Here is a 14966-nt window from a genome sequence, read left to right as displayed (position 1 = left end):
AGGAAGCAAGCTATATTGATTGCTTCAACCCAAAAATCCTTATACAAGCTTGCATTAGAAAGCATATTGCGGGCTCTCTACAAGAGAGTTCTGTTCATCCGTTCAGCTACCCCATTTTACTGTGGAGTATGTCTAACTGTGCGGTGCTTGGCAATACCTTCATTTTTGCAGAATTCATCAAACTCACCTCCGCAAAATTCCATACCATTGTCAGTTCGAAGTCGCTTTATTTCCTTGCATGTCTGATTTTCAATCAAAGCCTCCCACTGTTTAAAGTTAACAAATATATTGATGGAATAGAAGATGGACCCCAAAGATTAAAATGAATATAGTCCACAGTACTTTTAATTCTGTGAACCCCTGTAGAAAACTAAACCCTTCACTGTTTTCCAAACACACAATGTTCACAAAAATCAAGTTTCCCTATCTTCTGGTCACATAACAAACATTGCTTACTCAGAATAGACATCTCATTTTCACTCATATGACCTAAACACATGTGCCACAAATGGGTGACATCTGAAACATACACTATAGCTGCACCTGTCACTATAATGCTCTGAAAGAAATAAAGACCATTTGTCTTATCCCCTCTCATCACAACCATGGAGCCATTACTTACTTTAATAGCTTCACCTTCACCAGTGTACTTAAAATCCAAAGAATGAAGAGTGCCCAAAGAAATAAGATTCTTATTCAAATCTGGGATGTATCGGACATTAGACAATGTTCTGACAATCCCATCAAACATCTTTATCCTAACTGAACTAATCCTAGCAATTTTACAAGCCATATCATTCCCTAACAGAATGGAACCACCGTAGACTGGTTCATAATTAGTGAACCAGTCCCTCTTGGGACACATGTGAAACATACAAGCTGAGTCCATGACCCACTTGTCACTTAAGCGACTACTGGAGTCGCTAATTGCTAAGACAATATCTGAGCCATTAGACTTTTCATCAGCAACGCTAACGATATTAGAGGAACTAGTGCATTCCTCTCTGTTTTTCAGTTTAGGACACTCATTTTTGTAGTGACCAAATTTATGACAATAATGACATATAACATTTTCTTGTTAAACTTTGACTGTGAACTGCCTCTGGATTTACCTCTGTACTTCTTTGAACCCCTGTCACTAGATCTACCCCTGCAAGAGGAACCCTTAACAAACAAACCACTGGCTTGTTCATCAATGCCCTTCACACTCAATTTATTCCTCAATTCCTTAAAATTCAAAGCAGATTTCACATCTGCCAAGGAAATTGTATCTCTACCATACAACATGGAATTCGCAAAATTTTCAAATGACATGAGCAATGAACACAAAACAATTAATGCTTGACCCTCCTTTTCAAGCTTAATGTCAATATTCATCAGATCTATAATAATTTTATTAAATTCATTTAGGTGTTCAGAGATAGGAGTACCTTTCTTCATTTTGAGAGGGTAGAGCTGTTGCTTCAAATACAAACGGTTGGTGAGAGATTTCTTTATATACAAACTCTCAAGTGCAGACTAAAGACTAATAGCAGTCTCCTCATCAACAATCTCCCTTAAAACTCCATCTGATAATGACAAAAGAATAATATTATGTACATTTTCTTCTTCTTCTTTTGAAGGTGTCAGAGAATCATCAGACACCTTATTTTCTAATACTTTTGACAAACTTTGTTGTCGCAGTAAAGCCTTCATCTTGATGCGCCATAAACTGAAACTGTTTTGTCCGTCAAATTTCTCCACTTCAAATTTAGCCATAGCTATCCCTCCAGATCTCGCACAGAGCCACAGTCTGATACCAGTTTGTTGGGATAAACTGGATATCAAAGACTGATTTGAAGTATTGCAACGGAAATAAATAAAAGAAAATAATGACAATCACACACAGAATACCAAGATTTAAGTGGTTCAGCTCAATGTGAGCCTACGTCCACTAGCGGGGTCGGTATCAGATATTTCACTATAAACAAAGATGGAGTACAAGAGATTTAATACAAAACTTCTTCTCAAAGAAGTTAACTCTCGTACACTCACAACTCTCAAATATCACTACCTCTCAAAACTCAAAATGACTGACGGATAAAAGTAAATTGTGTTGTTTCCTATTTATAGGAAACGGTGCCAACCCTAGTTTGAAAACATTAGCTTGAGCGAGTAGTCGAGCGGCACTCGAGCGAACGTAGAGTTTTCGCACCCCGCTCGAGCTAACTGTCGAGTGGGTGTCGAGCGAACTCTCGGACTTGGATTTCGCTCGAGCTAAATTTTGAGCAGTATCGAGCGAAGTCACTGACTTGCATTCCACTTGAGCTAAAGAACTACTGCTCGAGCGGACACACTGTAAAGGCGCTATTTCAACTAGATTCAAACCACCTCTTAACAATATTAAACTCAACTAAATTTAGATTATGAAGAAGGAACAATCTAAGTACAACTCATCTATTAGAACATCAAAATGCTTATCCATCTCAACCAAAATTTCCTTGGCAACAAAAACTTGAATTCTATCAATTACACTATGAGCAACTGCATCAATATTAATATCAGTGGAAAAATAAAATTGCTTTAGTAAGACAAGAAAAACTATATATACTGCACTTTTAACCTATTCTTATTTTAATGTATTGACTCCGTAGTATTCGTCAATTTGACGGTTGATGAACAATACCAAATCAATATAGTGTACGGAATTGTAGTTACTACACTTCTCTGATTGAGTTGCCAAAATAATGGAAGTGAAAAAGTGTAAGTAGAGTATAACATAACTCATGAGAAAATCTAAAAGCAATCATCCAAGGAAAAGAATATCCAAGTACAAAGCTTTATTATGTTATTTTTTTAAAAAGCAATTTGCTAAATAGAATTTTCAATCTCATTATGCGTCACTCGTGAATATAAAAAAATATAGTTACGGTTGTGAATTCGTTAATATAGTGTAATCACTTTAAAAAGTGAATAAATATGAATTTTATCTGAAAAAAATTAATTTTTTAATAATAAACTCTGTTCTATTTTAAAGCGATTGCATGATGTTTACACATTTCAAGAATAGATGTAGCATTGCTGGTGAATATAATCGAGAACTTCGTTTGGATCATCAACTCATTTCAACTCATTTCAACTCATCATTATAACTTTTTTAAATTCCAATACAAAATATAATAAATAATTCAACTTTTTCAAATATTAAAATAATAATAATATTAAAAAATAATATTCTAATAATATTTTATTATTTCAATTCAACTCAACTTAACTCACTTTAACATCCAAACACAACTTAAATATCGCGTTAGAATGAAATCAGCGTCATCTCAATAAAGTACTGCGTTACAAGGAATTTATCCTAACGCGACTAAAGATCTATAATTCGTCGCAAAAACTTTTCGTTGAAAGAATTTTCCCGGGAAAGGGAACAGCCGTTTAGAATGGTGTCTCGTTATATCCGTTGGGATTTGAACGGAGCGGCCTTGTTTGTCGCTCAACTCTCTCTCTCTCTCTCTCTAAGCAATCACAGATTGCTAATGGCGATGAGACCCAGTCAAGAGTATATCTATTCTCTCTCTCCTCGACCTTACTCACTTTCTCTATGTCACAACTGTCACAGTTTACCTCCGCCATTTCCTAAGGAACGCTCATTTCTGAGAATCGTACGGTCTTTTATACTATATTTTTCTCTCTCGCTTGCCCAGAAACCCTCCTCCAAGCTTGTACAGAGGTATTTCTCTCCACCCCCCATTTCTGTTTCTTCCGAGTCCACACAATCATGAGTTTTTTTCATTTATTTACTGGTTGATTGAATTTCAATGTAAAAGAAAAAAAATCATTTTATTTTGCTTGATTGAGTCCTTGGGGTTTTGGATTTTTGGTAAAAATTGAAACTTTATATGTTATCCTATTTCTTCTTATTGAAGAAAGGGAGAATATGGTTGTGTGAACGTTTTGGTTTTCGGGTTTTACTTTTACTCTTATTTTCTGTAAAAAAAAAAAAATGGTGAGAAGATATTTGTGGGAATGTGTTAATATGCAGGGCTTTTGGCTAGGGCTTCGGTTCTGGCATTTGCGATATGAGTGCTTGATAATTCTGCCCTCCCAGACAAAGCAGATACACCATGTCTGGACCACTTTCTCCCAAACCAGGTAGCCTAATTAAAATCTTTTCATACTTCTTCCTACATTTCTTTGTTAAGAAGTTCTCTGTGCGATTCAGATAATGCGATGCATATCACCGTCTGAAAACAATCCAAATATTTTTTTAATAACACTTTTATTCAAAGCGCAGTGTTGCAGCCCAAATACACAGTAAGTAGAGAATAAGAACACCAACCCATGTGGAAGAAGATAAAGAACATAAATAATTGTAATATATATTTTTTGGAAGACTTTTCCTGTGATTTTATTGAGGTGTGCTACTCTCCGCTAAGTCCCCAGGACTAGGAGCGTGAACAAGTACTTTTGCTTTTTTGAATGGCTCATATATGATGGTTATACGTACTGATTTACAGTCCTTGAAAGATCTGATGTTGAGAACATCGACGATGAGAAGAGGACTAGAATTGGGTCTTTGAAGAAGAAAGCAATCAATGCCTCCACCAAGCTCAGGCATTCTTTGAAAAGAAGGGTTAGGAGAAGTAGTAAAGTCATGTCAGTTGAAATTGAGGACGTGCATGATGCGGAGGAGTTGAAGGCTGTGGATGCTTTCCGTCAAGCACTTATTTTGGAAGAGCTTCTGCCTGCAAAGCACGATGATTATCATATGATGCTCAGGTTGCTTACTTTCTTCTTCCATCATCAGTTTTGTTGATGTTTGCATGGTTGCAGTTCCACGCCTTCGCTGTAGAGAAATAAAATAGCATGATTCAACAGTTTGTAAAGACTATTTCTCTAAAGGGGACATGAACATAATTACTGTACTTTATTATCAAGTAAACTGCAAGTTTTCCTTTTTATTTTCTTTATCAAGTGATTTGAAAACTTTGACAATACAGATTCTTGAAGGCCAGAAAATTTGATATTGAGAAAACAAAGCATATGTGGTCTGACATGCTCCGGTGGAGGAATGAATTTGGTGCTGACACAGTTATGGAGGTAATTGTTGTAGAATGGGTATAATGCTTGACAGTTTTTTTATTATCTATTTAATTCAATTCATTACTCTAGTTATACTTCAAAAGAAATCTTCAAAGAAGAAGTTTACTTTAGAAATAGTGTTCCCCTCTGAATGAGTTGCATTCCTTTTTTCATTCCTTGCTCTTTTTTTTTTTCCTCAAGGATTTTGAATTTGAGGAAATCAATGAAGTCCTGGAATACTATCCTCAAGGGAATCACGGAGTAGATAAGGATGGAAGACCTGTGTACATCGAGAGATTGGGGAAAGTAGATGCTGCCAAGCTGATGCAAGTCACAAACATGGACCGCTATGTGAAGAACCATGTAAAGGAGTTTGAGAGGACATTTGCCATAAAGTTTCCTGCTTGTTCAATTGCAACAAAAAAGCACATTGATCAAAGTACAACCATCCTGGACGTGGAAGGAGTGGTACGTGAGAACAATAATCACCATTTAGAGAAGAGACCAATCTCTTAGAAAAAAAATAAAAGGGAGAGAGAATTTATTACAGACCTTTATTAACGTTTTCACAGGGACTGAAAAATTTCAACAAAGCTGCAAGGGAACTTGTTACTCGCCTTCAAAAGATTGATGGTGACTATTATCCTGAGGTAACTTCTTTCTGATCTGTTTGTCTATGAACCTTGCATTTATATGGAGGATAAAAGCACCATTGATGCCATGTCAATTGGTTTCTTCATTGCAGACATTGAATCGCATGTTCATCATCAATGCTGGCTCTGGATTCAGAATGTTGTGGAACACTGTAAAGACTTTCCTTGATCCTAAGACTGCAGCAAAAATCCATGTAAGGAAACACCTTATGCATAATCCACTTTTAGAGTAATCTAGCTAATATTAATCCGTAAATGGTAATTATTCACCAGGTTCTTGGCAATAAATACCAGAGCAAGTTGCTTGAAATAATTGATGCTAGGTAATTCTCTGATGAGTAATCTTTTTGCACTTTTATATCATATTTGTTTTATATTATCTTTATCTATTATGTACTCTATTTTTTTTATTGTTATTTTTTCTTCTTGTACTTGAAATAAATTGTTTGTCTTGTTGAACCAGTGAGTTGCCAGAATTTTTAGGAGGCACTTGTACCTGTGCTGATCAAGGAGGCTGCATGTATTCTGATAAGGGCCCATGGAAGGATCCAGAGATCTTAAATGTGATTTGAAAAATTCTCTTCTGTATTGTGTTATGTAATTTGCAGTGTGATTGATTATCTTTGCCTCGTTTATACTAGAATTAGCAACCCCACTTATTTGATATATGGGCCTGCAGATGGTTCAGAATGGTGTTCATAAATGTACAAAGAAACCTGATATTCAAATTGTCGAAGAGAAGACAATATCTGAGCATGAGATAGTATACCCTAAGGTCTTGCCTGATCTTTGATCATGAATCTATTGTTCCACTTTTTTCCTTGTTTGTTTAAAGAGATGCAAAACTATCATACATCAGCTCACTTTTTCCCTTGTTGATGTACCTCTGTATTGAAATGTTTTTGGTTCCAGATTATCTCTAGATTCTAAATTATTTTGGCTTTCAATCTTTCTGCTCATTGATATACTGCCTATATGTGTGTGCGTGTGTGTGTGCGTGTGCGTGTGCGTATATTAATTTTCAGGGTCATCACTCATTCGGTGTGGAGGCAGCTCCAGATGTACATGTAGATGGCATGCATTCTTTATCTTCTAGACTTCCAAGGGAGCATGTCGAGCACTCTCAACTCTCTACTATCCCTGAAGAAGTAAGTATAGCAGACTTCCTTTTTAATAGTTTTAGTAATAAAAAAACTGTCAGTGTCAGCAGCTAGGTAATAGTTTGCACGAGTGGCATTCATTTGTCCGATGTTGCCAGTGAGGATAAATGCATACACAAGGTTTTTATATTGGGATATGTTGGTTTGTGAGCACCTGAAAACCTCATTCTAGTGTTAGTTTCTTAGAATTACTTTTTTCTAGATGGATGCCTGACTTAGAAAAGGCTAGAACTCTATGTGTTCCTAGCATGACAGCGGACTCAAAATGCTCATCTCCACGTGGAATTCTTTGTTTGTCTTCACTTAGATTAACAAAGATAAAAGCAAAATTGGAGGGGGTGGGAGACCCAACAAATGCCGCAAAACAAACATTACAGTGCAATAAATAAAAAACATCTGGCAATGGAACAAAATAGTTCTGGTCCCATTATTTCTCAACATGTGGTCGAGAAAAAGGCCGCCTCAATGCCTGTTTTGTTGGTTGAAGGAGGATTTATCATCACTAGAATGAGCACTGGAATTGTTTGTGTTGAGGCGGTCAATGAGGGTCTTCTCTTGCGTACTTGGATAAGGAGTAGAAGAAGGTATCTTCTGGCAAAAGCAGCAGCAGGAATTGCATATAGCTCCTGGCAAAAGTACAGTGCAGTGGTGGAAGGTAGTGGCATATTAGAGCCAAGCTTGCCGATGGCGGCATGTGTAGCCCACGCGTCAGTCAAAAGGTGGCAGTGTTCAGTGGGGTGGGGGAGCAAAACACTAGGAGATTCTAGATGGGATGTGTGAGCTGAAAAGGGCCATAATTTTGTGCAGATGTGAGATTTATTTTGCTTGAAAAAAACAGGAAGAGAACTGGAAAAAAAAAATTACATAACAGGGCTATAAGCCAATAAAGTGGGCTAGAACACAAGGCAACTATATGGAATGTGGTGGCCAAGCACACTGGAGATAGTGCGTTGCAGGCACGGATGGGCAGATGGAAGCAGATGATGCTGGGGGTTGGCGAGTGAGGGACAATGCTTTCAATGGTGTAGGGGCATAAAGAGAGATTGTGTCCTAAAAGCCCTAATCTGGCTTCCAATGGCTTAGAAAATGAGAAAATGAAGGGAAAATGAAGGGAAAAAAAATAAAAAGAGAGAGAGAGGGAGGGACAAAATAGAGGGGGATGGCTTCAACAGTGAGAAGAGGAGGAGGAGCTTCTTCCTTCGTCCGGTGTTTTTTTTTTTTAATGATAGCCACACACATAAGCTCTATCCATGGGTTATAGTCTGAGGTTATTGAGAAACTCGATAATAAATGTGCTCCACTAATTTCGTCAATTTCTTTATCTTTTATGCTCACTCATATCCCCCCTGCCCCCTTCCTTCTTCTACCCAGTTCCTCTAAATTCCCTCCATTTTTTAGTGTAAGTGAGAGTTCATCTCCACAGGTCCTGATACCACGAAATCGCCAAGAAACCTATGTGTCAGAAGAATTTGTCCCAATGGTTGATAAAACTGTGGATCTCACTTGGCAACAGATGGTAGATAACAATCGGTTTTCCCTTTCGAAAGGTACATCACCTACAGTTACAATTGTATATATGTATACTCATTTTTAAAGTATTTATTGGCTGTTATCATGTCATGAAGGGTGATGAAGTAACTACATTGATCTGAAAATGACTATCATGCTTGCCTTCTCTTGTTTTCTTCCTGTACAGTTTGCTCTGTAATTTAAACAAAGGAATTAGAAAGAAGTAAGAAGGGGCACTTTTTTCCCTACATTAGTAGAAACGTGAATTACTTCTGAGACCATTCATGAATGAGGAGGGGGAAGAAGCTGACTTGGTATTAAGCATGTTCCTCCATCTAGCTTGAGTTTTCCCGGTGCTTCGAAATGCTCTGATATCATCATATTGGATGGTTTACAGTTCCTCTCACAACATGCTAGCAATGAATTGCATAGAGTCTAAGAATTGGGGCCTAGCAGAAACACTTACTTATTTTGCATATGATAGGTTCCAATAAGCAGTCTCACCAAATTATAAAGTCAGAGGATTTATGTGCAACCATTTTGTCTGATGCTGTGGTTCATTAATCCTTACCATTTCATTATCAGGAGTCTTATCATTTCCTTCTTAAAAGTTGATGATATAGACGTTTTCCTGATAGAGATTCCCTCCACGTAAATAAAAATGGTAGATTACAATTGTCCGTATGTGGATCTTTTTCTTATATATATTACGTTTTTTACAATAGAAGTTTTTTTGTTTGCCTTACTAATGCATAAATAATTTTGAGGCGACATTTTATCTGTCTTTTGTTTGTCTTACCTTTTCTAATCCAGAAAATATACTAGATTACTATAAAAAAAAAATCATACAAGTTTTCTATAACTCCAGCAGCAGATTGTTTTGCCATGCATGATGCTTGCAACATTCCCGAAGGATTCAGTTCTCAATTTTTTACTGGTGTTATGGCCTTTCTTATGGGCTTCGTCACCATGGTCAGATTGACACGCAACATGCCCAAGAAGTTCACAGAAGCTACCATCTACTCCAATCCTCTTTACTGTGTTGATCCAATCTTCAAAGACCAGGAACCTTCCCACCAGTTTCCTGACAATGCCATCTCTGGCACTCAGTACATGTCTGTCTTAAAATGCATAAATGAATTGGAAGATAAAGTGAACGCTTTGAGTTTGAAACCTGATGCCATGCCAGCTGAGAAGGAAGAAATGCTGAATGCTGCTGTAAGACGGGTTGATGCCTTGGAGCAAGAGCTTATGGAAACCAAGAAGGTATGCATGAATTCCCATGTTATGCATAAAATTAAAAATAGAATAAACCGGCCATAAAGAGGGAAAAGCAAAAGCTATAATCTGCATGAGAATTAGGTTTTATTTGTTTTAAGTTTTTGGTAATTTATATTTCAAAAGCAGAATCTTCTTTTGTTTTCTCTATTGAGTGAAAATAAGAAAGGGGAATGTATGTTTGGTAACTCTACCAGTGGTTGCTGGGGATCAAGGATCATCATCCAAAAGCTTAAGATGGGATAATTTTTTCTTTTCCAAAAGATTTATTTGGCGTTTAGCTTAAAATCAAACTATTGGATGCTTGGGTTCCCAAACAAATAGTGGGTTAATTACATTTTTCTACATTAACTATATCTTCATCATCACTTATTTACATAAACTTTGGTCATTGATAGCCTAATCAGAAGTTTCAGTGTTTGTTACTTTCAGACCAAAAACCGTTGTTAATCTAATAGAAAAAGATGAAATTACCTTTCATGCATGGTCGAATGGTTTAGTTTGATGTTAATATTTTTTTATACATAATAAGATAATAATTTTGTCTCCTTTGATGTTTGCTTTCAAAAGCAAGTACTTTTTATGGCACTAACCTAACGGTATCCAAGGAAAACTTCTAATCTTTGGCCATCCTACTCAGATATAAACTGTACCCCTTCATTTAGACACTTCATTTGGGTAGGATGGCCAAAGGATCTCAACTCTATCACGAGACAATTTTTTTTCAAGATTGTTTATGAACAAGGCAGAATTTTGTATTTGTTAAGTTCTAGCTGCCAACAAGTAGACATAAATTAATTTTTTAAAAGGTACAGTTTGGAATGAGCCATTTGTTTGAGAGGTTCAGATAGAGCAAACATGACAAGTTCTAGATTCTAAGATTAAATTGATTTGTTTTGCTTTCATTTGATTCTTTTTCATGGCATACTAGTAGTGTTGAACACTCCTAAATCGAAGGTGAAGATTATTTTGTTAAGAGTTTAAAATATATATATATATATATATATATATTACATTAAATAGTCTAGCACTCAGTAGTCAATAGTCATATGTATTGGTATCTAGGGCTGAGCAAAAATCCTAAAATCTGGCTCCGCTCCGGTTCAACGCTCCGACAAAACGGAGTCGAAGTCGGATTTGTTTTTAACTTTTCAGTCGGAGTCCGATCCAATCTTACTTTATGCTCTGATTTCAACTCTAAATCCGACTCAAATATTATACATATGTTATAAAAATATGTATTTATCTATATATTTAACATATATACTAATATAATTATATACTATATAACTATACTAGTATATATAATAAATAATGATAGTTTAGTATATGTAAAATCATAGCATTACAATCATACATAATCAAGTATAGAAATAAGTTAGACACTAGTATAATAAAATGTAATACTGTTTTTTTTTTATAAGTGATAAAATGTAATACTAATATATAATAACATGTAATTAGACACTAGAAATAAGTTAGACACTGTAAGTTATAAATAAGTTAGACACTTGTATAATATAATAACATGTAATATTATAGTATAATAACATGTAATTAGATACTAAAAATAGTATGTAATACTATAGTATGATAACAAGTAATTAGACATTATAGTATAAGTCTAGTATAAAAATAAGTTAGATATTAGTATAGAAGTAAATTAATAGTGAATGATTTAGTTTTAGTTTTTAGTTTTTGGGAAAAACTGAAATTTGAAAGCCCACAAAAAATTCTTTTTTAAAATGGGCTAAATATGAAGCTAAAAAAAGCCCAAACCTGAAAGTCCAAATCCGACTCTGCTCCGACAAGTTGGAGTCAGATCAGACCCTACACAAATCGGAGTCGGAGTCAGATTTAGGAGAATCCGAATCCGACTCCGACTACGACTAAGTCGGTGCTCACCCCTATTGGTATCTCTTTCTGCCATGAGCTGTGTGCTTCACGTCTCTTGTCTCAATAGTTTGGACAAAGTCATTCACACAATCAAATTAAGGCTAAATCACAAATTGATCTTCAAAGTTTGAATTTATTATACCTACAAATTGGTCATTCACTTGTTTTTTCTTAAGTTACTAAAGTTTTTTATTATTTTTTTTTTTTTATTTTTTATTTTTTATTTTTTTATTTTTTGCATTTTTTCATACACGATGCAAGTGGCCAGTCAAGTCACGTGTGTCAAATTGCCAATGGTGCTTATATGATCTCTAATGGTTCACCAATGGAAAATTTACTGAGGGACTAATTCGATGTTCTAAAAAAACTCCATGGAGTAAAACTTAAATAAAAATCGAAAATGAACAACTTGTATTTAACACATGAGAAAATTGTAATGCCATAGGGGCAGCATTATCTCCTGTTTGTTTTTTGAGTAGATATGGTTTCTCCTTTGTGATAAAAATAGTCTAATCAGGTTGCTTCATCCTGGGAAGGTTAGTTAGAATGGTTGTCTAGCAATTTCCAGTATGGTTCTCTTACTAGCATAATTTTTAGAATTAGTTTTATGGTGGCTGTCTACTATATTTAAGGAGAGATGGACAATAGGTTGTATATGGTTGATTCAAGAAGGGTAGTCAATGTGTTCACTAATATGCTCTTTCCCTGGATTTCCATGAACTCAGGCCAACAGAAGACTAAGTAACATATGGGGTACTGAATGAACATTTTGCTTTAATTTTTTCACCGGTTTATTGTGGTGGAAATTGTGCACCGGTGTGTGTTCTTGATTGGTGGAAGTTGCTTTAGGAGTTATTCTTGTGTTGCTTTGACTGGACCTTGGGTTTGTTGTGGAAGATGGCTTGTACTCGTCTACTTGCCTAATCTGTGATGATAATTTCTGAGGAAGTTTTGGAATTGCTGTGGGAGCTACAAGTGTTGTTGAAGAACTCTGGTCGTTGTGGAAGTTTCGGGTGATGCATCTCACTACTTGTTTGGCTTCTACACTATGTATTTTATTGATGAAATAAGGGCTCAATTGATCTGAGTAGAATGCGTGGAGTCAAAACTGACAACAAATCCAACCTTGGAAGTACTAATTAGTAATTTATATTACATTTATATTTAGATTATTGCAGATGCTTTTACAGCCATGATGATAATATTCATCTGATTCTAAAGTACAGAACTTGATTATTTAGAGTCTTGATTACTCTTGTTTTCTTTTTTTTTTTTTGATAAATTACTCTTGTTTTTACTATAAAGGCTTTAGAGGACTCTCTTGCCCAACAAGAGGAGCTCATGGCTTATCTTGACAAAAGGAAGAAGAAGAAGAAATTGGTATGTTACCAAGACCATAACTTTGCTATGTTATTTATGCTTATCAATTAAGTTGGCCTGATTTTCTAACTTTCCAATATAATGCAGTTCAGCTGGTGAGGGAAGATATTCTGGACGCCAAAAGCTGCTCAGCAGACCAACATCATTTCTCCAAAACCATCCAAATGTACTCACTGTTCCATTGCAAAATATATAAAATAAAAAACTGTTGTAGATTATGTAATTTGCACTTTCATTTTACAGTCGTATATATCTTAAATAAAGTTTGGCGTCCCATGAGTCTACAATTGCTAAAAGCAGGGTAAGAGAAGAAACAAGAGTGCAAAGCAACTCAATGTTTAAAAGTTCAAATTGATAAAAAATAACAAATGATGCTCCACAAGATAGTGAAGGACTACAATATAGAGATACACCAACTGGGTTCATGAATTTCCCTAGAATTCAGGAATACTCATTTATTCTAGACTCCAGGGATGATCGAAAACAAGAAGTTTTTGAAACTTGTGAACTCCCAATCCAAACAATGCAAACTAATCAAATCTCCATTCCCCCTTTTGAACCAAGAAAGCTTGCAAGACTACTACTTTAGCTTTTTTCTGAGTCTTTAAATTTTGTTTGATCCATGATCATGATGTCCTGGTTCGACTGCATTCTAGCAGATTTCCTACCTTGAGATCAGGTAGTACTGCGCCTTTTGTAGAAAAATATATATTAAATCGCAACCATTCAGAACCTTATTCAATTTTGATAGCATTCATATATGCTCAGCCAAATTGCGAGCATTTCTCCATGATCACTCCAAATTAATGATCATCATCATCATCATCATCGTTCTCGTCATGCATTGGTTCTCTACTAATTGCTTTTTTTTCAGAGGCCTTCATGAGTTTGGAACTATGCCTCTATCTTAGCTATGACAATTGGTTCTCTACTAATTGTCTTCTTTTTAGAAGCCATAGATGTCATGGCTATGACATTAATCTGTGGCTTCGAATGAAGAGCACCCTTCTCATGGTCAGATTCTTGGCCATCATTAATATTGCAATTATTGTCATTATGACTGGAAATTGAATGTTGCTTTCGTTAAACCATGCAAATTAATTTATTTTTGTTGTTTTCTCAATGGTCACGGCAAACTTTTGAGTAATTAATATTAATATATGCTCACAACAACATAATATCGCTTGATTAGTAAGTCAAATTCCTCTACTCACAAAAAGGGGAAAAAAAATTCTAGCTCTATGTACCACAAGAAAATTGCTTATTTGTGAGCCTTTATTTTTAACGAAAATGATTATTTCCTGCCAAAATGAATCTGATTTTATCGTAAATAGTCCGTCACAATTTTTTTTTTTTTTTTTAATAGTCGATACACACACACACGCACTCATCCACTATTCATTTACCTTTCTCCCTTGGAGATTATTTTCTAGCCCAAATTTCTTCCTCATTTCCCTTTGTCATCTTTTCCCATGATTGAAGGGCAAAAGCTAGCTTTAAGTTTTATCCCATTCAAAACGTTCTTTATAGTTTGACACTTTCAGCCAAATTGCGCTGATTGATCATGCTTGAAATCATTTGATGAAAAAAACAAGTGATGCTTATAACAGACTAGGACAGCTATTTATAGAGATATACACCAAGTTTCATATTGAGTTGGCCTATAAATCATTATACTCCTTTTTTTTTTTTTCTAGATTGGTGAGTTAGCATAAATATTTGAACATTTATTTTAAATTAAATAATCTCGTAAATAGCTTGACTATATTCTTGATGACTCTCTTGCTATTTGAACATTTATTTTAAATTAAATAATCTCGTAAATAGCTTGACTATATTCTTGATGACTCTCTTGCTCTTGGATTAATTTGACCCTTGATTGGTCGGCTAGCTAGAAATTAAACGGTTTGACTGATATTAATTAAAATAATCAGCATATTCAAATTGAATTGGCTAAAACCAAATCTGTTTCAATGCAATATTAATATTCGATTCAACGACATAAATGGTTGATTCAAACCGA

The 14966-nt window shown here is 35.3% G+C and overlaps 1 protein-coding gene across 2 annotated transcripts; it reads left to right on the top strand.

The window, feature by feature from the left end:
- The first annotated feature begins 3438 nt into the window (after nucleotides 1-3438).
- Nucleotides 3439-13217, top strand: LOC121261612 (phosphatidylinositol/phosphatidylcholine transfer protein SFH12-like). 2 transcript variants are annotated; one of them, XM_041164059.1, is made up of 15 exons: nucleotides 3439-3715; nucleotides 4028-4137; nucleotides 4503-4764; nucleotides 4986-5085; nucleotides 5269-5535; nucleotides 5640-5717; nucleotides 5813-5914; nucleotides 5994-6043; nucleotides 6184-6283; nucleotides 6400-6495; nucleotides 6746-6868; nucleotides 8304-8427; nucleotides 9261-9655; nucleotides 12869-12943; nucleotides 13031-13217. In XM_041164059.1, the coding sequence occupies exons 2-15, from the start codon at nucleotides 4110-4112 to the stop codon at nucleotides 13040-13042; spliced, it is 1812 nt and encodes a 603-aa protein (XP_041019993.1). In that variant the 5' UTR covers nucleotides 3439-3715; nucleotides 4028-4109; the 3' UTR covers nucleotides 13043-13217. The 2 variants fall into 2 exon arrangements, with proteins under 2 accessions (XP_041019993.1, XP_041019992.1); XM_041164058.1 differs by having other exon boundaries at nucleotides 3442-3715; nucleotides 9258-9655.
- Nucleotides 13218-14966: the final 1749 nt, after the last annotated feature.

Source organism: Juglans microcarpa x Juglans regia, chromosome 4D (genome assembly GCF_004785595.1).
Source record: "Juglans microcarpa x Juglans regia isolate MS1-56 chromosome 4D, Jm3101_v1.0, whole genome shotgun sequence".
Taxonomy (NCBI): domain Eukaryota; kingdom Viridiplantae; phylum Streptophyta; class Magnoliopsida; order Fagales; family Juglandaceae; genus Juglans; species Juglans microcarpa x Juglans regia.
Note: the sequence above shows the minus strand (reverse complement) of the source record. Positions and strands in the feature narration are given on the sequence as shown.